The sequence below is a fragment of the Myotis lucifugus genome, unplaced genomic scaffold (assembly GCF_000147115.1).
Source record: "Myotis lucifugus unplaced genomic scaffold, Myoluc2.0 scaffold_241, whole genome shotgun sequence".
NCBI lineage: Eukaryota > Metazoa > Chordata > Mammalia > Chiroptera > Vespertilionidae > Myotis > Myotis lucifugus.
Window position 1 is genome coordinate 750388 of NW_005871289.1, and position 26666 is coordinate 777053.

Consider the following 26666-nt stretch of genomic DNA (forward strand, 5'->3'; position numbering starts at 1 on the left):
CACAACAGAAACAGACTTGACCAAATATGACTATAGTGAGACTACAATAGAGAATAATGAGACACAACTGCTATCCTAATTGTGTTGCTTCAAATGTAATAAATGCAAATTCCTCAATACTTAACAGGAAGTAGCAGAAATGTCTACACATTCAGAAAATTAATGTCTACTTTCAATTCTTATCTTTAAAAGTCTACCTAATTAAAAATAAACAAAAACAGAAATCATCTTGAAAATAATTGTGGGTTCAAAATCCTTGAAAGATAAAGACCTGGGGAAACTTATCTCGCAGAGAAACCCTGGCTGCTCCTCAACTGGGTCTTTCAAAGTAGCCTGAATACTGGGGCAGCCTCTGGGGCTTCAAAGAATGCAGAATAGCAAAATCCCCTGGAATCACAAATGCAAAACCTGTAATTATGGTTATTTAACAAAATGGTTTCTGTTAAGATATTTGATGATGAAATTCCCTTCCTCAGATGTCAGTGCCCAAATGTTAATCAGCCTTTACTCATGATAAAATGTATTCTAACTGTTATTTGATTAAATGTCAGTAGCCATTAGGCCCAGTTCTTAAGTAAGAAGGCTTAATGAAGGCATGACACAGAGGGTGTGGAGTGGATTACAAAGAAAGATGAAGAAAGGAGAATTGTTTCAGTAACTCGGTGCTGTGAGGCAGTGCTTCACCTTAACTAAAGTAACCACACAAACTTTAAAGAAGCAGAGGACAACTTTGGCAGCGAGAAGAAGGGAAGATCAGAGGTGGTAAAAAGGGAGAAGTCAAGTGAGGAAGAATCACAGCACAGAATTTTTGAGTTTGATGTATGTTGCCTTGTTGATCTTCTCAACAACTGTGTGTGGTAGAAAGAGCAGCTGTTATTATTATCTCAATTCCTTAGATGAAGAAACTGAAGCTCACTGAGTCTTTGTGGTTTTTAAAAACTTATTTTAATTTATAGAAAATTTGTAAAACCAGTATAGAGAGTTCCTGTGTACTCTTCACCCAGCCTCAGTACCCCAAACACTTCTCATCCTTCTGATCTCAGAGGCCAAGCAGGGTCAGGTGTGTTTAGTACAGGTGTGGCTTTGCATCAGGGTAAGATGTATTACTAGAAAGATTTAAGATTACTACTCCCAAACCACTGTATCACGGACTGCTGTAACAAAACTCCTTACTCAAATATAAAAATTTCTATGTGGATACAGATAGAATAACCCAAGTAAATTTTACCCAAGTAGAACTACCCAAAGAGTTCATTCAGGGGTGGGGAATGTCTGGCTTGCGGGTCGTATAAGGCCCAAGAAATCACTTGGTCTGGCCCTGCCATGGCATTAGGGGTGAGTTAATTAAATGCTTGACCAAATATAGCAGGCTCATTTCTAACTTGATAATTTTGTATGGACTGTGAATTATCTTATAAATATCCAACTGGCCCTTGGCAGAAAAAAGGTTCCTCAGCCTTGAATAATTTACTAGACATTGATACTTCATGTTACAGCTCTAGAGATCTATAAGACTGGCAATAATCTAAAAAATTCTACCTGTAGAAGATAAGAAACAGGCTTAGTTTTTACAGAACTCAAAATCGTAAAACTTTGAGCTCATATGCAGATTTAATAAGATTTAGAAATGTATTCTAACATGATTAAGTTATTTAATAAGATATAAGTGGACAAATGTTACAGAATTATCTTACATAGTACCTTCTGAAGATACATACTACATTTTCTGAGCCTTTTTTTTTAAATTAGGGGATAGCAGTCAATGTTAGATAGATATTCCAATAACTTGATCTCTCATATATGCTATAATTTCTTTGACTAGTTCTGATTGTAGTCGTTATGAGTGTATCTAAACTAAATTCCATTTGTATGTATATCTATTGGAATTCAGCCATACTATACATTTAACAAAGAGTAGTTTTTCAAAGATAGCTACTATTTCTTAAAGACAAGTGTTGGGCATTGAGCTAGGTACATTACATATGTCATCACAAATCCTTCCCAACAGTTCTAAGATACTGATCCAATTAAGGAATCTGAGATTCAAAAACATGAAGTAACTTGTCTAAGGTAACAAGGATACTGTGAACAAGAAGAGGGATAGAACTGTGATTTTAGGTGTGCCAGTCTAATCCCAAATGATGCTCTGGTCATAATATCATGCAGTCTAAAGAGAATATCAGACAGAAGACAGGCATATTGAGCTTGGTAGAAGATAAAAAAAATCATCATGCTATAATGAAGACTTGATACTCTTTTGTGATGAGTGGCATTGATGATTAAGAAAATGATGCTAAGGGAACATATACATTGACTAAACACTTTGAGAATATGTACAATGTGTGTTTGTTGTTAGTCTGTAGCTTTTACGTGAGAGCACATTAGTGTGACATGAACATGCTCTCATATGTCTGGGAAGGCCATCTTCTTCCAAAGATGGTCATTGGGAGGAGCAGGTGAGGATGCAAGTGGGAAGAGCAGAGTTTAGTTAGCCAGCCAGCCCAGTCCAATAACCCCGATGGTCACTGGGGCAACAGGTTTCACAACCAGATTGCTCCAATATTGCTGGTGAATTAAAAAAGAAAGCATAAGCAACATTGAAATGAATGATAAAAGCCCACATGCCAGTAATGAAAATTTGACCTTGCCAAAATAATGAATCAAGATTCTGCATTGCACAAAAATAATCCTCCTGGAATTCCTTTATATTGATGCTCTCCTGGTACATTCATGACATAATGAAATAAACTATGATTTTATACAACTTTGAGCATACTACTGTACCACACCAGGTATTCCCTAAGTGTAGCTAAATGAAGCATGCCCTGATACTTTGCATACCCTCTTTGCATAGTGTTCTTTAGAGGAGGTGGAAAAACACACAACCCAGATGGTACTTATTTTCTATAGCACAGTATTTTAATTTCTTAAGTAGCAGGATGGATATTTTGATTAACAAAAAAAAAAAATCAAATCCTTTCTTCTATTTTCCTCTGGACTTTAAGAGACAGGAAACATACTAATAAAAGCTGAATGATTTCTTTAACCTCCTGATGTTTATACATTTTGATAAACAAAACTCTTTAAATTAATATGAGACTTAGGCTGAAATACATTAAGACATTAACACTTGTCCTTTGGCTATGATAGTCCTTTGAAAATCATAGGCTGCATGACAAAATTTTCCTTCAATATTTAAAAACCTTAATTTATCAATTATCTGGGAAAGAATTAACAAGGGGGGAGGGCGGGAATCAATGTTCTATGTTAAAGGGCTTATCCCTGTCCCAAGTGGAGCCTTGGAACGGACAGTGAGATCCACACAGAGCGTGTTAGAGGGCTAGGACAAGCCATCCCACAGCTTCCCTAACCTGTTAAACCCGGTGAGTTCACATGACAGCTCAGAATGATCAACTCCACGATGCAGCACAAACAAAGTCTGTTTCATAACTTATGAGTTCATTGTAGTGGCATAAACTAAAAACAGACTGTATGTGAGCACCTAGATTTCTACCAGCACCAGGCAAAACAGACTCCAATCCCTGCAAATAGATTGGGACTAGCAAATGTCTTCCACTTGTGACTGTTAACTAAAACAATTTTTACATCAGACTAGCTATACTCTAAGATACTAATTACTCTCTAGAAGTACATAGTGCCCACCCCCCACCCCCAGTGCATATACACTTTAACAGCTGATAGCTCAATTTTGAAAATGAAATCTATTTTAATAAACACTGCCTTTATAATTATTCAAAGTGTGTGTATATACTTTTTTGTGTCACCCTATATTTTATCAACCTAGGAGGCTCATTTACAGGTTTTACTAATTAAAATATTTTGGCTACATACAATATGGCCCCAAATTACAGTTGCTTAAGCAAAACAGAAGTTTATTTTTCCTCATATAAATTAAGTCTGGAGACAAGTTATTTAGGCTTGGCATAACCACTTGCTGAAGTCACGAGGGCCTCAGTCTCCTCCAGCACCTGCTCTGATATTTCTAGGCTGTTGCTTCCCTGCCTCCACTATTTTTAAAAGTTATTTAATTATTTCATGCGCCGCCCCCTCCCCCTTTATTGAGATATGACATATAACATTGTGTGACCTTTGTCTTGTCTTCATGATTCAGAATGGCTTTGAAAGCTCCACATCTGCATAAAGCAATCAAATGTAAGAAACTAGATGGCCCCAGCCAGTACGGCTCATGGATAGACTGATGGGTCCTGGATTCGATTTCAATCAAGGCACATACCTAGGTTGCAGGCTCGATCCCCAGCCCCTGGGTGCATGCGGGAGACAACCAATCAATGTATCTCTCTCACATCAATGTTTCTGTCTCTCCCCGTCCCTTCCACTCTTTCTAAAAATCAATGAAAAAATATCCTCGGGTGTGGATTAACAAACAAACAAAAAGAAAGAAAGAAAATAGATGTACCCTTCTATTTTAAGAAAAATAATAGGAAGTTCAATTTAATACTTAGGCATTCATTTCACTGGCCACAACTCAGTCATATGATCAAACCTAGCTGCAAAATAAGAAGAGGAATGTGGCATTTTCTCTGAATGGCAATATTTCCAGTTAAATATCTGAGTTTTGTGACAAAGGAAGAAGGAGAGGATGGATATTGTGTGGCAAGTAGCTGTTTCTATCAGTTGGTATGTGGTTGAAGTAAAAAGTAGTTACATTTATGGGATCTACCACATTGATTTCCAGACCGGATTTTTATCTGTCATTACCTGGAATGTACTTAAGAGTGAGAATTCTCTGCCATCACACTCACCAGCATTTAAAAAATGCAATTTATATCTTTTACCTTCATGGAGTTTTATTTCAGGGGATAAGAAGAGGACAACATTAAGTCAAATACTAGTAAATACCAATAATATTATCCTAACTCCAATAAGACTGAGATAGTTGCATTTAATTTACTCATGTATTAGCTTAGCATAACCACAACTCAAGGAAGGTGAGTGTTATGAAAAAGGCTTGACAAATGATTCACTCCAATGTGTGATTAAATCTATGCTTTTGCATAAATGCTGGCTGGCAGGATGGGTACAGTGCCTTTGACATGTCTTCACCCTTTACTGGAATCCTAGATATACCCAATGAAAAGCCATCAATCCCAAACTTCATCAAAGACAGAAAAGATGATTGAAGCTGGCCGGGGGTGGTGAGGGCTGAAGTGATCCCTAGCACATTTAGGCACTACTTTATCTTGAAGAGAAAGATATAAACAAAAAGCACGTAAGGTGGCATTCAAGATACATTTGAAGAGGAATGGGTAGGGTACATTATAGGGTTCATACAATTCCAACCAATCATATATTCTAAATTAACAATGCTGAACAGTAATAACCGTTTTCATCATAAGCTCTGAAATATTCTTATACCATTCTGAGAGATATTCTATGCCATCAGAAAAAGACTGGAGTGACTGGTGAAGAGATTGCTGACCGGGAATCAGATGATCTGCACTTTAGGTCTTGTTTTGCCTTAAACACAGACGGGAACTCTAGATTAAGTTGCTTCAGCTCACTGTGACTGAGTTCTCTCTTCTTTAATACAGCATCATGTGCTGTGTTCTGCATATTACTGTATCTTAGGGAAGTCCTGAAATCTTTAGAAATGTTTCAGTCATGGGAACTAAGATTTAAGAGATTAGACAACCTATTCAAGTTCACACTGGAAAATAGTCTTAGTCCATTTATGATTATTATATAGAAGAAATATCACTGGGAGATGCTATCAGTTCCTAACTTCTGGGAAACAGACATTTCAAAACTATAAAAGTGTGTGTGAGCCACCTCACCTGTAGCAGTGATACCGCTATTTAATCAACTGCATCTACTTTCTGTGTCTCCCAAGCCTCACACCGAAGGGCACAGGAGCTAGGAAATCAGGAGGCCTTGTGATACTGGTAAAGAAAGAGAGACTGTGGCATTCATAAGAATCCGCAACTTTCATAATAGATGGAGAAAGAAAAAGAATTTCAGGTACTAATTTTCAGGGAAGTTAAAGGTCAGAAGATCACTGCCACTGTGGCCTCAACTACCTCCTCCTCATGCTGTTCTTTCCTGCAGTAAACCAGGGCCAGCACCAGACATCTAAGTGCTACTGAACTTTACAAAAAGTATGAACCACTAAGCAATTCCCATGAATGCTAAATATGAAATCCGTCTTTTAAAAATAAATGAGATATACTCTAAAAGCTATTAGCAGTTTTCTTTAGAGAAATATATCTAAGGGACTGTAATAGTCAAAGGCATGTAAATGTTCTTTAAAAGCAAGAACCTGAAATGGGTATTAGAGTCACACAGACACAGACAAGCAGTAGAAAAGGGAAACCTCATAAACAAATAATGGCAGTTATTTGTAAATCACCACACCCTAGTACTTTTTCATTGTCCTGGTCTATACAGAGTCACTGTTGGGTAGAACCAGATATTCTACAGTACACGAAAAGTCTCGGTATCCTGGTTTTAAGAAAATAATAGCGAGGCTTCAAAAATGTAGGTGCCATTTAGTGGACATGTTTTAAACCTCCTTCAAGAAAGTTAGTGTCTATTTTCCAATAGCTAACGAATGTAGTAGGCACCTTCGGTAGCTAGGGATTGTGAACATGCCTTTGCTTATTCCTTAAGAGAAGCACATCCTATACCATTAACTGGAGGAAAGAAAAAACCCGAGTATGTCCCTAATAAAAAGAAATCAGGTTTGGTATGCGTGTGACACTTCAAAGAGCACACTATGGGGAAAAACAAAATAAACATTCAACCTGGCAAATGAAAATGGACCTGGCGCTTCAACATATTTGGCAGACGGGGAGAATTAAATTCAAGTCAAGTATGCAGAGGGACTTATATAGTGTATAAATATTTGCTTAAGTGATATAGTATTTAAAATAACATATTTGGAGAAATGTTTTACAGTTTTAGTGAGGATATTTTTTAAGAGAAAAGGCTTCACTAAAGAGTATTTTACTTTCTTGGTCGTTCTGTGAACTTTATTGGGATATTTTGTATTTACTCTTTCATTAGCCATTCTCCTTTAAGTCTAAGATAACTGTATAGTATCCCATGTATCTTTTAAAAGGAAGTTAGTTTTAGATTATGAGATCATTTTTGGAGTAGAATGTTTTGAAGAAGATAGTCTCACAGTCAACTCCAGTACTGGATGGGCGGTCCGCTAGGACAGGCGGCTAATGGCTGTATCCCTCCTAGTGCTGCTCCCTTCCCTGCAGCCACCCTCAAGTCGCCTCGTTAGAGTGGTACAGCATGGCTCTGCCTTCCAGCCACACTGCCAGCTCCAGTCCTGGATGCCTGGTATGAGCTGGGCCAATCAGAGGCCACTTCCTGAGATTTAAGGTTATAATGCAGAGCATTGGGTCTGCCTCCCTCCAGGTGATGGAGCTACATCAGGAGCACCTGCTGGTGGCACGTTATCTATTCATCAAGTAAGAAATGTAGCTTAATAGTAAGCCTATGTAGAGAGAGACACATAGATCAGAAACAGTGAACCCAAAATTGATTTCATTGGTGCTTGAGCTATAGTTCCATTCTTGAGCTCCTTAAAAGATAAACATACTTACATGAGGAATTTTTCGATATGTAAAGTATTTTTTAAATGACATATCTAACAGAGTATAGTGAATTTATAAATTTATCCTGTTTGTCATGCCTAGTCTCTAAATGCATCCATGATCTTTATATGATCTGTGCACCAATCACAGAAAGAACAGTGGGAACTCCCACTGAAATATAGCTCCTCTGAGAATTCTGTGTCATCATCCTGAAAAAAACGTGACCTCTTTCCTATATGGAAGCAACACTTCTTTTATTTAATATACATCTTTAATTTACCATCAGGATACTGTCAGTAGCTGGACATAAATTATATAAAAGCCTAAACAAAATCATTAAGTTCTTTACTCAGTAGGAAATACGTTCATCCTAAATAACCCTACAAGAAACCAGGCGAAGGTGTGGAATTTTTATTGAATACTGATCTCTAATACCAGTAGTTGTTTGTTTCCAGAGAAAACCAGCTTGATAAGAGTTTCTAGAGATGACAAACAGTTCTGCCTCACTAAAAATTTGTATAACTTGTAAAAAATTCACATTTAAAACTAAAATACAGAATCCTCCAACTTACAAATATACTATTATCCTAAAAATTTGTTTTAAATCCAGAATGCACCTTTTCATAGAAATAGTCTTAAATGGTGGTTAGGTTCCCAAGTATTCTGCAAAACCCTCTTTAACCCACTTGCAGCCAGATTATGCTCAGTTTATTTAGAGATCAGAAGGGGCATAATTAATTAAGAGAATTCTGTCCTCTTTCCACATGGACAAAATTATGCAAAATCAAGAAAACACAGTTGGTGTTTGACATCTTCTCACTGAAATCTCAACTTCCTAGTACCTCTCTCTTGAGTTTTCTCTTTCTCACAAGCACATAATAGAGCACATCACTTAATGTTCTCCACTTTTCAAATTTCTCTAAGGTTTAAAATTACTTCACCTCTACTCCTTGCTGATCGAAATTCTTTAAACAAAGTTCCTTTTGGCTAATACTTAAAAGATAAGCAATCTGATTCACCTCAATATGTAAATAACTGAGTGTCCTTGGCCCTTCAAGTGTTTTGTAAAAATTTTGAAAGCTACAGAAATCTCTTATCAAGGATGGTTTTGAAAACTGTGGATTTACGATAATGAGACTTCACATTTGTAAAACAAATACGATAAAGCTGTTATCATTTTAAACGTGTGATTCAATTCACAAAGGACCTGAAATGGCCAAAGAAAAGCAAAATATTTTTATCAGCTTTGAAGTAAGGGGCTCTGCTTTATTACTATCATGTCTATTTTTCTGGTATATTACACATTCTGTGGAGGAGAGAACTACTGCGAACACTACTCCGTGTTCCCGGATCTAGTACAGTAGCTGGCATCCAGTGGGTGGTCAAAGCATATTTATCAAATGGAAAAAAACAAACTAACACTAATTCATTTTTAAAGTTGACAAATTGAGACATAGAGATTTAAGTTTCCTCAGAATTTGAAAATAACCACTGAAAGATTTAAATGCAGGTAGACACTGAGAAGCATAAAAAAACATACAGAAGAATAAGTAAGATAAAATATATGTGCTAGGTCAATAAAGGTAAATAGGGTAACCTCAGAATTTGAAAAACATTAAACAAAATGTCTTAATATTTGGGGCAAAACACCAAACTCCACTGTATATGGTGTTAGTAATAGTTACATCTAAACACACTGGCTCAGAAAAAGTAAATACAGGAAAAACTGTAAACAATAAATAAACATATAAAAGATTGATGTTAAATACTATGAACAAAAGATAGTAGAGTAAGTGAACAGAGAAGGATTGGGTAGGAGAGGTACTCCTTTTGTCTTAGTCTATTCAGGCTGTCCTAACAAGATACCACAGACTGGGTGGTTTAACAACAGAAATTAATTTCTCATAGTTCCAGAGGCTATAACTAGCAAGGTCAGGTTCTGGTGAGGGCTCTCTTCCCTGCTCACAGCCAGCCAGCTGCCTTCTATTGTGTTCTCACATGGCAAAAGAGCTCTGGTGTCTCTTCCTCTTCTCAGTCAAGACTACTCAGCTTGACTGTGTTTGTCTCTAGTCATGTTCTGTTACTGGGGGATAGACATTATGTAGCTATGAAATAAGCAACAAATTGGATTTAATCAGGATAAAGATTTTGCTAGGGCAGGTGTAAGTAGGAGCTCCCAAATTTTACTAATAAGGATCTGTAATAAAAAAAAGTATAGATTCATGATAACAAGGAAGCGAATACTATTAATAATCATGAGCTAATCTATATATATAAAGAGGTAATATGCTAATTGGTCCTAACGGTGTCACAGTCACACCCACTAAGGAGGAGGCTGCCTGTGCATGTGCAGTGGGGCGTTGCTACCAGAGACGGAGTGGAAGCAGGGGAGGCGCCCAGAGGAGGCCTGTGCCTGGTGGGATGGGGGTGAGAACCCGTAGCATCCCCTGCACCAGTCCTTTGCCACCCACCGCTCTCACTCAGAGCGCCCTGTCGCTCACCTGCCTGGGGAAGGAGCACAGCGCAGCAGGCAGGAGGTTTCCATGCTCTCCTCCACCGCCATGATGGGGTGAAGCTGCCGCATTGCTCCGGAGATGGGGCAGAAGCGGGGAGGCACCCAGAGAAGGCGGGACCAGCCAGAGGTGACTCAAGAAACTGAGGGCGGGGCTTGAAGCGGCCAGAGAAGGCCAGAGGGGTCAGGGGGCTGGGCCAGGCACGCTGGAGCTCTGCATGGAGAGGTTAGGGTGTCAAGGCAGGGCGGCGGGTGGGTGGGCGGGCCGCGTGATTTTGCACACTGGGCTCCTAGTATATACATAAAAACCTTCCAACCCTGTTCATGAATAATTTATGAAAAGTCATCACATATTAGAACACTAAGTAAATTTTAATAAATTCCTAGCACTAAAAATAATATCTAACAATCTGACTACTATGCAATAAAGCAACTAAAACATCTAATAGAGGCAGAAACAAATGAAACATCCAGACACTGGGAAAACATATATGTATATACTAGAAGCCCGGTGCATAAAAATTTGTGCACTCGGGGCGGGGGGGGGGGTAGGGGGTGTCCCTCAGCCCGGCCTGGGCCCTCTCGCAGTCTGGGACCCCTTGGGGGATGACCACCTGCTGGCTTAGGCCTGCTCCCCAAGGGATTGGGCCTAAGATGGCAATCAGACATCCCTCTGGCAGCCCGGCAGCCCTCGGGGGATGTCCACTTGCCAGCGGGGAGCAGGCCTAAGCTGCAGTCGGACATCCTTAGCACTGCTGAAGAGGCAGGAGAGACTCCCACCACCACCGCTGTACTGGCAGCCATCAGCCTGGCTTGTGGCTGAGCAGAGCTCCCCCATGTGGGAGCGCACTGACCACCAGAGGGCAGCTCCTGCATTGAGCATCTGCCCCCTGGTGGTCAGTGTGTGTCATAGTGACCAGTCATTCCTAGTCTTTCTGCTGTTAGGGTCAGTTTGCATATTACCCTTTTACTATATAGGATAGAGGCCTGGTGCATGGGTGGGGGCTGGCTGGTTTGCCCTGAAGGGTGTCCCGGATCAGGGCGGGGGTCCCGCTTGAGTGCCTGGCCAGCCTGGGTGAGGGGCTGATGGCTGTTTGCAGCTGGCCACACCCCCTTCAGGGTGGGGGTCCCCACTGGGGTGCCTGGCCAGCCTGGATGAGGGGTTGATGGCTGTTTTCAGGCTGGCCACACCCCCTTTGGGGTTGAGGTCTCCACTGGGTTGCCTAGCCAGTCTGGGTGAGGGGCTGGGGGCCGTTTTCAGGCTGGCCGGCGACTGAAGCTCCCAGCCTCTCCTTTTTTTCCTTTTTTTAAATTCTGGGATTTATTTACCTTCTATAATTGAAACTTTGTTGCCATCCTGCTCGCTCCAGCTCTGAGGCCACGGCCTGCTGAAAGCAGGTATCTGGGGTTTGTTTAGCTTCTATAATTGAAACTTTGTTGCTTTCAGAGCTCAGAGCCCGGCCGCAGCAGGCGGAGAACCTTGGCTTCCTCCATCACTGGAACAAGCAAGCCTCCTGCTTGCTTCAGCTGCGTGGCTGTTGGCTGCCATCTTGGTTGGCAGTTAATTTGCATTATCGCCCTGATTAGCCAATGGGAAGCGTAGCGAAGGTACGGTCAATTACCCTTTTTGTCTTTTATTAGATAGGATTTTAAATATTCTCCTACATAAATTACGCCAAAGGGAAATTCAAACTTGCAATTAAAGAATATTTACAAAATAATATTTAAATAATAGAAGTGTATCATATTTTAAAAACCTGTGGCCTATACCAAATCTAGGCTAAGAAGAAACTTTTCAATTTGAATATTTCCATTGTTTAAATAAAAATTTTCCTATTAAATATGAACAGTTTTAATTTTTAAAAAGTTACTGTTTAATTATTTCCTTAGGATAGTATCTAAAAACGCAATTTCTATCAAAGAACATAAAGTTTTTTTTTCTTTTAAAAGAGATTGTAGATCTTGCTATACTTCTCTCCAGAAAGCTATAACAACTTAAATTTCCACTAATACATGGCATAGTCTACTTCTCCACACCCAAGTAAACACTGAATAATTCTTGGTTAAATTTAAACAAAATACATTTTCTAGCTTAAATAAAATTATATTTTATTCCTGAGCATGGTTTGGTTTGGTTTCTGGGGGTGAATGGGATGGGTAGGGATTGAGATTCAATATTATTAAAATGTATTATAAATGGTTTATAAATTTTCTTATAGTTGTCTTTTGAATCAGAGAATCCACAAGTTGTTGAATGACTCCAGCTGGACTGCAATCATTAAACTGTATGAAAGTACCCAGATCCCACAAAATTGGAAGAAATGGTTTAAAATAATGCCATGAGACACTAATAGAATAGTTTTTAGAAGAATTGATGAGTTTGAGATAGCAGATATCCCTAAGAAATAATATCCAGGCCACCAAGATAACTTATTATTCTTTGGTTACAATAAATTAAAAACGAAACCTTCATAATGACTTGCTGTGACTCAGGAAAAGTTTAAACAATACTTGAATAGTCTGCAAGTGGCAATGTGCATTATTTATTTTAAAAATAATGTACTACATTTTCTACTTAAAAATATGGTTCATTATCAATAAGAACTGCTTGAGATGATGGAAAATATTCCCCAAATTCCACTAGAAGCGTTTTGTTTTTTTCAAAAATGGAGAACGGTAACTGTCTTATTAGGCTATTATATTTTATTCTATTAATTGTACTGAACTCATTGTCAGGCCACAAAAAACAAGTCTTCCAAGATTCAAATATCCCCCCTACCAAACCACTGGAAAACAGGAATTTTACACAGAGCTATTGTCTAGGGAAAAGGGTTTCAATCTTTCTCTGCCTTTCTCTTTTTTCCCCACTTTTCTCTCCCTCCTCTACTCTTCTCCTTCCAGTTCCCCCACCCCCTCACTTAGAAAATATCTTCAGATTTAGTAAAGAATACAGTAGTATTTTTGGAGATATTTGTGTATGAACTGAATTTTGGTAAATAAAGCTTAATTTTAAATTATTTAAATGCTCTGGTACGACTTATATAATAAGACATTTAAAAAATAAAAACAATTACCCCAATGATTTTGAATTTTTCTATAATATGTTGTCTACAAATTTGGGATATTGCAAGTTAATTCTGAAGCACTGTGGTCAGAGGACTTCTATAGCTAGAACTGTGGAAAAGCCGTGACTATAATTTGAACAGGAAGTTATTCAAGCAACGAAAACCGTTAGCAAGTGGCAAGCACCTCTAAAAGATTTGTTGAAGAACTCCTAATACATACATTCATAAAGTACATAACCAAGTACAATATCTCTTAGCATTTCTATGTGAGTCAGAAGAAATGACTGAAAATTCAAATCATCCAAAGGATAGATGAATAATATTCACATATAACAGCTATAAAATTATACCTATTTTATTCACCTTATTTGGACAAATATTTGATGAAAGTTTATACTGTTCGAGGAACTGTGCTAGGAAGAGAAGATATAAAAGTAAATAAAATAATTCCATGCTCTCAGGAGCTTATTTAGTAAGTTAAACTAAGCAAACACAACTAGTTATAAATTATCACATGCTAAAATATTTCAACTGAAATGTTGCCAAATGGTTCAGGGGAAAGGAAGAAAAGTGAATGCCTATTTAGGAAACTACAAATATATGATGGTTACTTAAGTAGTGTGTGTGTGTGTGTGTGTGTGTGTGTGTGTGTCCCGCATGCTTGGTGTTTTTGAAGGAAATATGGGAGAAGACAGAGAACAGGAATGGAGGAAGATGAGGATAAAAAGGCTGCTTGGGGCCAGATTACAAAAGATGTATTACTGCCATGCTAAGGAGTTGAGACTCTTCTGTAAAAAAATGGAGAGTCATGAAAAGCAGAAGCTTAGACTAACGCTTATGAAAAGGATAGTTCCCAACAGATATACAAACAATGGATTACATTGATCTCTAAGTATTATAGCTTAATCTAGAATTCTTATTTCTACATGAGAAATACAATGACCTAGAAATGAGCCTCACTGAATTACATAGCTTGCTTGCATGACTTACCATTAAGTGGTAGCAACAATAAGAACTGAACTAAAGGTAGCTCCTTAGCATGGATGAAACAAAGGAATAAAGGGAAGTTATCTATACCAAACAAGCAATGATCTGTTAATAAACTAGAGCATTACAAAGACAAAAGTCTTGTCATAGAATACATTTACTTTCATATTTAGAAGTACTAACATTGCGATCAAACCAATTAAGATAAATAAAATTCAGACTATGTAACAACAATCTGCCCACCTACTGTGGGAAATGTGGGTGAAGGAGAAAGAATAGGGAAATATAATCCACAAAATATTCAGGGCAAAAATATTTTGGTTATTACAACAACCACAATTTGAGAACTATAAACATTAAATGTAAATTAGTGGTAAATCTTGTGGTGTTCTTAAATTCGATGATATTTTAAAACACTTCCCTGCCAAGGTGTTTTATAAACAAGTTAGTATACTGATCTCTAAGAAAACCTCTGAAATGTATCTTTTAAAAGAGAAAGATTTCATTTTAAAAAGAACAAATTAAAATTATTTGAGCAAGAAAATATTGGTTCTATAAAAAACTTAATTGAACAGTATAATCAGATGTGTTAGTCAAACATCCATTTATGGAAGACTAAACACTGCAGCCCAGGAAGGCCTGCAAGCATGCATTCCCGCTGGTAGTCACAAATGTTTAGTTAACTTACTTTTCATGTCATTAATTGAGAAATGTCTTTTCCAGAAGACACCTTTCCTAAGTTTAGACAAGTTTTTACAACAATGAAAATATACATGTTCACCATTACGTAATCGGAAGATAGCTACAGGTGTGAAGAAAAAGTAATTTGGTAGAGTGTATCCAGTCACAATGGAAATCAGGTTCAGAACTACACATTACTCCTACCTTTGGGTTCTCTGAAAGTCAGGTAATACTCCCTGTTCTGCAATTTCTAGGCCAAAAGAACATATACTAAGTTACTTTAATTCTGCTCTGTATAGCTAAAAATGCACGGGTTTTCCCCTGAAGAATGATTTTAGAGTACTTTTAAATTATCCAAACAAAATTTACCCCCAAAAGAATAAAACAACAACATAATAATGTTTTCTCCTGATGAAGCTCTTTCAGAAACTAACCCGGACACATTACACTGTTTCATGTTTTAAAATATACATTAATTCTGTTCTATTTTACATTGTATCCTCTTTAGCAAACCACACTGAAACTAATTATATGCCCCTATCTAAAGTTAATCCTAAAAAATTCTTTAAAAAGAACAAACTTTATTTCAAATAAGATAGCAAGTGAACTAGAAAATTTGTGGCTCCATCACACAACCAATAAACTACTAAGGAGATTCAAAATCAAGATAAAATATAATAATAAGAATAGCAACTATTTACTGAGCCTGCAGTTCCCTTACCAGAGAAATTAGTTATCTTTTGATTTGCCAGTTATGTCTATAGATTGTGAGGGCAGAAACCATATTTTTTTGTCTTTTTATAGTCCTAACCTCAGGACCTAGTACACTGACTGCTTTACAAACAACTCTGATAAGTAAATGCTGAGTGAATTCAAGAGTAGAAAAGGCTGGTGGATGGATGACTGCTTGAATCCAAAGAAAATGATTTCCACTCATTCTACCATGCTGTCTCTTTGGGAAAACCTCCTAGAGCTCTGAGCAGAGTCAGTTATAATGCACCACTTTATTAACTCTCATGTCATAATGTGGAGGGCCTTGCACGTAAGGACCTTCATGGCTGACTTTCCAGCATCCACTCCTTCTTCCTAAGGCTCCAGGGATCCATGGTTCTGGGAGAGCCTGCTGACTCCAGCCCTCAGCTGTAAGGATGGAGCATATGATTTAGGCTAAGACAATCAGAACACGTCATTTTACTAGCTACTGTGAGTGGGGGTTTCAGGAGCTCCTGTTACCTAAGCATTTTCAGAGTAAAATCTTGGGACAAAGGCATTCTCTCTGTTTGGACCTGGAACTTTTATAGCACGAGTTCTCCTAGGAGGTTATTCAGTCTAAAGATTAGGCCAACAAAACAGAAAAGGGCAGGAAAAAAGAGAATTATAGGGAAATGAAGCTACAAATCCAATGAACCTCAATATCAAACCCTGTTTAAAGCTAAATCCACTTTTGGTTGTGTACCTGAACTTATACATTTCTCTGTTTAATTTCATTTCAAGAGGGCTCTTAGGTCATCGCAATAAAAAACGGCATATAAAATGCTCCTTTAAAGTTCTTACATCATTGTAAGAGCTCTGAATAGAGTCTGTTGACACTGTGCAAAGTTATACTCCTCTATTCCTTAACTGCATAACCCGAGCCTATTGAATTTGCTTCATAAAACCTATCCTGCAGTGGTACATATAAACTAAATGCTGTGGGCAGGAAAAGAAAATGCAAAGGAAAACTACTGACTTTCAAACTAATAATATATTGTGTGTCAGCTGTAATTGTAAAATAAATTAACCTTTAAAAATTAAAATAAGTAGGACAAACTAAAAAATAAACTTGAATAATGGAAATCAATTGAGAATTAAGAGAAATATAACATAAACGATAAATATGTAAAATCAAAATACCATTAATTTACATATTTAATTTACTTGTAATCTCATCATCTAATGACAACCACTGTTATTTAATAAGTTGGTATATTCTCCCTCAGTCTAAATTTCTATGTGTGAGGGAATATATACATTCCCTGACTATTGGGTAAACAGGGTTCTCTAGTCCCATTCCCACTATTATAAATAACACTGTGATGAACAGTCTTGTGCACATGAATGAGCGTGTGAACAAAATTTCTGACTATATTCTTAAAGAAAAAATTACCAAATGTGGGTTGATTTGGTTGAAGTATATAAATACTTTAATGCTTCTATTTATACTTTAAGATAGTATGGTTTCTGCTTTTTATCAATCTTTATTTCTACAAACAGTTAAAGTGCATCCAATCCCACCTTACTCTTGACCATTTTATAAACAGAAATGGCAGTGGTTCATTATAGGTAAGCAGATATTTACTCTCTCCCCCCAAACTGGGCTCTGAGTATCCTTTCAGACATTTTAATAGATTCAATTTCCTCTCTTGAAAAAGTCACAATACACATTTACATACAAAAGCCTCTCAAGAAACCTCTTAAATTTCTTAATTCAGGATTTCACAAATCTATTTGAAAATAGATCACTGCTGCTCCCCCCTCCCTCCCCACCCTACAGTGCGCTATTAACATCTTGCTGGTATTTCTTCAAAAGCTTGTCTAGAAAGGAAAGCCTAGAAAAACCTTCCACATCCCCACATGGATTATTTACCTGTGTTTGTTTCTGTTTTATAAACGGTATTACTTTTTATACCTAATTCTTTCATCTATCTAGAATTTATTTTTATGCAAGTATAAGGTTAGAAGCAATCGTTATTTTTTTCTTTCCAAATAGTTATCTCACTATTTGGCATCTTTCTCTCACCGATCTATAATTCTACCTTTATTGTGACTAAATTATTCTCCACACTTAATTATGTCATTTATTTTCTTCATTGGGATGCTTGTTGGGTTTTATAGCAGTACTACACTATTTTTATGTTAGTAGTTTTATGGAATGCTGTAACTGGTAGGATAAATTGAACGTTGCCCTCCACTCTTTATTAATAAAAATTTCTTGGTTATCCTTATCTTTTTATAATTTCAAATAAATTCTAACATCATTTTATAGATTTTTAAATTCTGCTGACATTTTTGTTAAAATTACATTAAACTAAAATTATTTTGGAAACTGAGACATTTACAATACTGTCTGTGTCCAGGAAAATAATGTTTCTTCACTTATACACTCTTCACATCTCAGTACATTATTAAATATTATTTCCATATTTCGTTTACATTTCTTAATATGTTTACCTCCAAATAATTTTTCTTGTATTAATTTACTGAATTCTTTCTCCTTTTTATTTACTATTAATGAAATATGAGGAATAGTATTGTTTTTTTAAGTATTTTATATGATTTAAGACTTTAATTGGTTCTAATAGTTTTTAGATTGATTCTCAATAATTACCTAATAAAAATACATTATCTGTATATAATGATAATTTTTGTCTCTTAACAATTGCTTCGCCTTTTATTTTACTGGCCAGTGCAACTTGAACTCTGGCAAATAAAGGTGATAACAGTAGGAATTTTAGAATTTAATGAAACTTAAGATTTTTAAAACTACAATGATGTCTGTTCATTTGCATGAGATATCCTTTATCGAAATATGAGATACTTTTCTATTTTTAGTTTATTGAAAATTCTAAAAACAATAGGAAGTGAATTTTGTCCAATGCATTTTAATCATCTACTAACACACTCATAGCTATTCTCCTCTGACCTATTTATATAACAGTAATCTATTTTCTAATATTGCAGCATACTTAAACTCATGAAAAAAGTCTTGTTTGGTCTTGGTACATCACTCATTATATATGCAACCAAATTAAAATTGCTAATATTTAAAAATGTCTGCATCCATATTCATAAGCAAGATTATATTACATTACTTTGTAAAAATTAATGAGTTTTCCTTTTCTTCTGTGCTCTAAGATGGTTTATATAGCACAATATTTAACTGTTTTATAAATATTTAGAAGAGCGCTCCCATACCCTGGCTTGGATTCAGAAATTTTTGAAGAAACAATACTTCAAAAACATTTACCATTTCTTCCAAGGTTATTGATGTATCCAGGTTTTCTACTTCCCATTGAGTAAAAACAATCATTTATATTTTCTTTGAAAAAAAAAACACAAACGCATTCCATCAAGATTTACAATATACTATTAGATAATTATATAAGAATTGATTTCTTAGTCTATGGCTATATTCTTACTCATTACTAATTTTTAGCAGCTACCTTTGTTGGCTTTTCTTACTTAGACTTGTCATAAACTCAAAGGATTTATTAAATTGGTAAGTTCAATAATTTGTTTTTTAACTCAATTTTCTTTTATTTTTATCTTTTTCCTTTTTATTTGGATGTAATATTTCTAATTTTAGATGACTATTTTTTTCATTTTCTCAATTTAATAATGAACAGCTTAAAAGCTAAAAAGTTGCCGCTTTTAAATAAAGCTTTGTTCATACTTCTTAAATTTTATATGTATATTTTCATTACTATTATCATCTAAATAGTCTGTGGTAGTACTTTTTAATTTATTTGTTATTGGTTCATTAGTTGCTTATATGATGTTTGTTTTTCTTTTTAAATTTTCAATTTATTAGAATCCTGTTTTTTTTACCTCTGTTATTACTTTCTGGGTTTTTTGCTCTGCTAATATGCTCTATAAATTTGTACTTTTCTGGAATTTGTGTTTGTGTGAGAAATACTCCTCTTGGGCAGTTAAATAATGGTGTTTTGCAATGATTTTTAGTTAAAAAATAATGAAACCTTTCTTTATTGATGATATACAGATTCATTATATAAAATCAAAGTTCTTCTGGTTGAAGATGTAGGGGGAGGATAGAGGCTAGAGTCCTAGCAAACCTCTCCTCACCTTCCCCGAAGAGCACCATGAAATCTTTGGAGTTACCTGGGTAAGATTTTAAAACTGCTGCTGCCCTGGCCAGAATTGCACAGTGGTTAGAGCACTGGCCTGAGCACTGATGAGCCTCCGATTCAATTCCTGTTCAAGGGTATGTACCTGGGTTGCAGGTTCGATACACAGGGGTGTGTGCGTGAGGCAACTGACCTTTCACATCTATATTTCTCTGTCTCTCTGTCTCTCTCTCTCTCTAGCTATCTTTTTCTCTTTCTAAAAATCAATGAAAAAACTATCCTTGGGTGAGGATTAACAAAAAACAAAAGAAAAAAAAACTGCTGCTCATTTCTAAAATGTTTTATATGCATCTATTAGAAAAACATAAATCTTTATTATATTTTTCCCCAAGTCAATCTGTTAAATACTGAGAATGTGGTGTTCCAGTCTGCATAAACAAATGCATTTCTCTGACCTCTCCTGCACCAATCAAAGCTTTCTTTTGATTGGAATGTTTCAATTCTTGGAATTTGATGATTAACATTTTGTATTTACTATCTTCATTATAGGCAGCATCTCTTAGTAACATAAATTATCAACTTTGTTCCATTTTAAAGCTTTTCCCTTTTAATTCTTTTTTCTGTAAACTAAATTACTACCACTAGTATTTGTGTTTGATATCCTTTGATTGCTCTTTTACTTTTACATTTAAAAAATCTAGTAAAATCATATTTCTATTCTTATAGATATAGGACACATGCATATATAGGCAAAGTATATGTATGTAAATGTATATGCATATTTGTGTATATAATGTATGTATCTTAAACTGTAGTTTTCTAGTATATAAATTCTGTATATTTTAATCCTATATACATTAAATTTAAACTTTTTAAGAACCTTTAAGTTTTTAACTCAAGCTTTTCAATTTCTCGGTAACTGTGAAGATTTATCTGACTGGGATTAGGCCTTTTTATGATAAATTTTATCTAAATAATACTTTTGAATTCTTACTCTTAAGGGAATATTATTTTACTTTACTTTATAATTTTAAAAGGCATCGTTCTAGGTAGAAAAAAGGAATAGGAGAAAGAACACACTTCAAAAACCGGGGATGTAGAACCTCTACGCAAGCATGTCAAACTCGTGGCCGGCAGCCATTCACCTCTCTGGCTTCTTCAACTAGTTTTCCAATCTCTTTAGGTCCAAAAATTATAACAATGGGACTCAGAAACACCGGGGATCATCATAACCTCATTATATTGGGGCATAACTGAATGATATACCTCATTTCTCTGGTTATTCAACCTTTATGAGAAACTCTGTGTTTTTAAATCTATGGCCAGGTTAAATTCAGAGGGCCACCAGGGATTTTATTCCATTTAAAAAAATTTTAAGCTGCCTTACATTTTACGTATTTTATTCTGCTTTTTCTCTAGACTCCATACTAGGCCTCTGACTTGGAAACACAAGATGAACAGTCACTGGGGATTTTGGCACCACAATCTGTGTAAAGGCTGCTCTCTCTGGTGAGCTCCAATCTTGGTTCTCTTGTTTACTTTTATCAACGAAGGTTAGTCAGAAGGTAAGAGTTCACCCCAAATTTTAAGCATTTATTTTTATGTCCCCTTCACAAACCTAACGGTTTGTTAGACCAGATATTTAACTTGGTGAGTAATAAACTTGAGCTCCTGAGGTTCTTTAGCAGAAGAGCAACTGGGTCTTAGGCAAAGCTCCTCTGTGAGTGACCACGGTTCCTCCGTTAAGAAAATCCAAACGCGGCTTTTAGCGATCCTTTCTTGGCCTCTGGTTGACACCACTGATGTTCAGTGGATCAGATCTCAAAATTTAGAATGTGAGAAACAGTAAACACACTTGTGTCATTCTGAGGTGGGGTTAAGTGAGGATGAGAGGCGGTTGGAGGGGAGTGTCTTTATATGTATTATTATGCCCACCATTTCCCTGCTTCTCTTTCCCAGTCTCTCAAATACTCTAAAGCAATTATGAATGTTATTTAATCTTTATTTGATAATTTAGAAGGATCTTCAGAGATCAAGGATCATAGCTCTCTAGTAGACTGACACCCAAGTATTAAAAATTTGGTGCTGGAGAGAAAGAAAACGTGTAAGAGTTAACTATCATGATATTGGACTAGCAAGTAATGGATATAAAAATTTAGACATTTTTATATTTAAAATCACATAATACTTAATATTAATGACATAAATTCTGAGTGGAATACAGAGCCAGATAAACACAGAAATCAGCTGAAAAAAATAGAAAAGAACTTTGTTTTTTTGTATGCTTGCTCAATGTTTTAAGAAAAAGCTAGGGTCCCAAGTGAGTTTTTATGTATGTCTGTAAAATTTTTCTCTTCTAAATTACACTTAAGTGAAAATAAAAAGAAGAAAGAAAGAAAAACAATAATAAGCTTTGCTGGTAGGTCTCTACCATTTTCATACATCCTAGAAGAGAAGGTAGTAAACAAAGTTTCTGCAACCGTAAGTGATGCTTAGAGGAAAATTAAATCACTGAGTGATGCCAGGACTGATTATTCTACTGCACTTTAAAAGCAAGAGATTGCAGTCTGTGAGTCCAAAGTGGTTTCATATGGACTGCCACAGTTGTGGTTTACGCTTGAAACTATAACCTGTCAAATTAGAAGCAGGCAAGGCCTGTGCTCTTAACAGTTCCACTTTCTACTGTCTACAGTTATGTCTACAAGTTCAGCACTTTTATTCAGTACGACTGTGTTATTTGGAAGAGTAGAATCTCAAAACTGCTCTTTTTAAAAAACCTTGGTTAGAGAAGATTTCAGTTAGGATATAAAGCTTAGAGAAACTACCAATCTAATTTTTATTATATAGATAACGCTGACTTTCATTGCAACTATTTTTATCAACTATTGATATTTTATTATCCTGGTTAATTCTAAGTAATGTATAATGGAACTACAGGTATGTAAACTGCATAAGTTCCCAAGCTTATTCCAGCCAGCATTGACAGAAACATTACTGACTCTAACTTGTGCCTTAATGACTCATCATCTTTCCGGGCCTACAGTAGCCTGCTATGATGGCTCAGTGTTTCAACACGCTCCACTTCTCTTCTCCTTGATTGGGGAATGCCCTTCCAGGCAATGGGCTTAGTTCACAGAGATTTTCCCATCAAGAATGAAAAGCTACTTGTTCAATTTTACTAATGTTTTATGTAGCGTTCTTCCTTAATGAATCTTCCTTCATGCCCATTTGTATAATGTAAAAATGTTTTTAAAATAAAGCATAAACAATATTTGCTCTCTGTCATAAGTGAAACCATGCCACTAAACAATCATATCCTGTTTAGGCCATAATGACATCAGAAATATATGTTTATCATCTGCATGGGACAACTGAGCATGTTTTTGGCCCAAGGCAGAGTTGAACTAAAACCATTTGCAGTTGCCCCAAACCAAGATAACCACACATTTCTAAGGTAATTGATACCTAAGAAGAACACTGCTTTTAGATCACAGTTCCTGATCTAAGCATACTAATTCTTTAAAGAAGGCTGTTAAAGTTTATAAACCATGTATGTCTATTGGACTTCCTCCAAAATTTAACATGAAATAATTATATTCTTAGCATGCATAGAGACTATGATAAAGTGGGTACTTAGCGCAATCTTTTGGAGTTCTGAAATTACTTCTCTTGCCCAATTTAAAGAGAAAAGGGAAAATGGAAATTTTTTTTTAACATGTAAAAGTATAATAATAATAAGTATCATAAGAATAATGCCTTGTATTTTGGATGGCATTCAAATGAAATCAATCATTACTTTTATTTTCCCAAAGTATTTAAGGAAACAATTTTATGAATAGATAAGCTGAGGTAAATAGAAGGCATACAATTTTCATATTCATTGTTAAAACATATCCAGGGAATCCAAACATATGTCACTAACTTTGTGTTAGAGTGACATATAGCATGTAATTGCCCTGGATACTACCTTAGCTGGTGAGTCCAACCATAGCCTGGAACTACAGCCTGAAATGTTATATGCCAACACAAATGCAGTTAAGGATTACCTTTGCTCACAAAGCTAACTGGATATTTGGAACAAAAATAAATAAATATTTAATCATGAATTAGCTTTTAAAGAATAAAATATTATCAGTAAAACTACCCCCCCCCAAAAAAGAAGGGAGCTGAGGGAAATCTATCTATACTCAAAGAAGGAAACAGAGAAACAGGAAACTGAAGTCCTCTCTCCACATCAACTCTGAAAGCAGAGTCTGACATCCTCTTCAGGCTACTCCACTGCACAATGCTGTCTTCAGACATGAAACCACTGATTGAGGCATTTCAGACGACACGTAAAGAACATAATAACAGAACCAAATAGTATAGGCACTGCGAACTGCAATGTTATTCTTTAATGTAAAAAGGGAAGAATGAACTATACCTCCATTCTTTCTTGTTTAACTTCATCAATTTCATCATCTTCAAACATCGCCAAGAGTTCTCCCGTTTGGTCAATAGAGTTGAGAAAGTCCTGTGCAGTTTTCTGTCTTTTGTTTGCATTATTACTGCCACTCAATTTGTCTTCATGGAGATAAAGGAAATAAAAATAATGTTTAAAAGGTTACATCAGTATTGAATACTGAATATGAAATTACATGTATTGAATACTGAATATGAAATTCAGAATTAAAATTCTCTCAAAATAATTTTTAAAAGAATCCTTGAAATAATTTATTCATCTCATGAGATTGAGAGAATAAAACCAAATTATCAATTATCACAATAAGTGTTAATGGATTGATTAAAATTCCACACCCCTCTCCCCCCAAAAGGGGGAAAGGCTCTCAGATTTGGAAAAAGAATCCTGTTATAGCAGGCCTAGTTAAAAACAAAGACATTAAAAAACCCCATCTGAATTGAGACATTAAATTAAAAGAAGAGATTATTATACCCATTGCTGTGGCAAATATTTGAAACTGAAAGGGATGAGATTTTATTATTTTTCTTTTCAGAGATAAAAACTATCATACTTATTTAAAAGCAAAACATAAGTCTGAGAAAGTTATTACAATATTGCAATAGGTAATTAATAAAGTTTAATGCATTAAAGTATCAGTCTGAATTAGTGAGTAAATTAGTGAGAATGAACTAGATTATTTTTTAATGTGATAAAATATCTCTATTCCAAATAAAGATAACCGAACATCTTAGAATGAAAACATCCATTTTTTTCACTGTTAATGATGATGTGAGCTGTGAGTTTTTCATAGATGGCTATATTGGTCACTTTGGCTGCTATAGTAAATATAGTATAGACTGGATGGCTAAAAAACAAATATTTATTTCTCATAGTTCTGAAGGCTGGGAAGGCCAAGACCAGGTGCTGGTAGATCTGGTGTCTGAGGAAGGCCTGCTCCCTGGTTTGCAGGTGGCAGTCTTCTCATGTCCTCCCATGGCGGATTACCCAGAGCCAAAAGTCTCTCATGAGAGGAACACCCAACAATCTAGGAAGAGAAGGGAACTTTCTCAACCTGACAGAAGTCATTGCTGTGAACTGAGTGTCCCCCCTAAAATGCATATGTTGAAACCTAATCCCCAGTGTGATGGCATTTTGAGGTAAACACTTTCGAAGGTAATTAAGTCATGAGGGAGGAGCCTTCATGAATGGAATTAGTGCCTGTCTAAGAAGATACACAAGAGAGCTTTGAAAAAGGTGAAGGGATTGAGAAGTGCAGATCAGTAGTTACAAAATAGTCATGGGGATGTAAAGTACAGCATAGGAAATATAGTCAGTAATATTTTAATAACTATGTATAGAGCCAGTTGGGTACTGGAAATATCAGGGGGAACACTGGGTAAAGTATATGATTGTCTAACCACTATGCTGTACACCTGAAACTAACACAAAATAATATTAAATGTAAACTGTAATTTAAAACATTTAAAAATTTGAAAAAAAGTAAAAAATTAAAACAAAGAAACCAAGACTCTTGGATTTTTTTCAAGTGATTTTTCCATATTTATTAAGATGATCATGTGATTTTTGACCTTTATGTTATTAATATGATGAATTACACAAATTGTTTTTTAAGTTTAAATCAATCTTCCATTTCTGAGATAAATCCCACTTGGTAATGGTGTATAACACTTTTTAGATGTTGCTGGATATGATTTACCAGTATTCTGTTGAGAATTCTTTCATCTATATTAAAAAAGACATTAGTCTGTAGTTTTTTTTTTCCCCTTGTGATGTCTTTGCATGGATTTCATATAAGATAATACTGACCTTGTAGAGTGAGAAAGTATTGATATTATTTTTCTTTAAACATTTGTTGAAATTCATCAGTGAAATCATCTGGGCATGGGTTTTTCTTTGGAGGAAGTTTTTAAATGACTAATTCAAACTATTTATCATAGGTCTACTCAGATTTTATATTTCTTCTAGATGCAGTTTCAGTCTTTATAGGAAAGAAAGTAAATATTTATATATTTATTAACCAAGTCTATTTCTTTTTAAAAAATATATATTTTATTGATTTTTTACAGAGAAGAAGGGAGAGGGATAGAAAGTCAGAAACATCAATGAGAGAGAAACATCGATCAGCTGCTCTGCACGCCCCCCACTGGGGAAACCCCCGCAACCAAGGTACATGCCCTTGACCGGAATTGAAACCGGGGACCTTCAGTCCGCAGGACGGTGCTCTATCCACTGATCCAAACCGGTTTGGGGCCAAACCTTTTTCTTTTCATTTCTTTTTGCAATTTGAACAACCACCTTGTGTCATTCCTGGCTACAAAATAAAAAAAGTACCCGGCACTTTTTTTATGTTAATTTTAAATATGCTAGAGGCCCAGTGCACGAATTGGAGCACAGGTGGAATCTGGCCTCCCATCCCCAATCGGTGGATCGGGGCTGGACCTGTCAGGAGGAGACGGCAGGAGGTTACCAACTGGATCGCCCTGATCGGGCTGATCAGGGCCAGGCCGATTAGGGAGAGGGGCTGTGGGT

General features: G+C 36.0%; 1 protein-coding gene across 1 annotated transcript in view; it reads right to left on the reverse strand.

Moving 5' to 3' along the window:
- The window catches only part of SUPT3H (SPT3 homolog, SAGA and STAGA complex component), a 408078-nt gene that overhangs the window by 106961 nt on the left and 274451 nt on the right, over positions 1-26666 (reverse strand). Inside the window, exon 5 of the mRNA XM_023762291.1 lies at positions 24099-24238. Coding sequence (XP_023618059.1) covers positions 24099-24238 — 140 coding nt within the window. The remainder of the gene's footprint in view (positions 1-24098; positions 24239-26666) is intronic.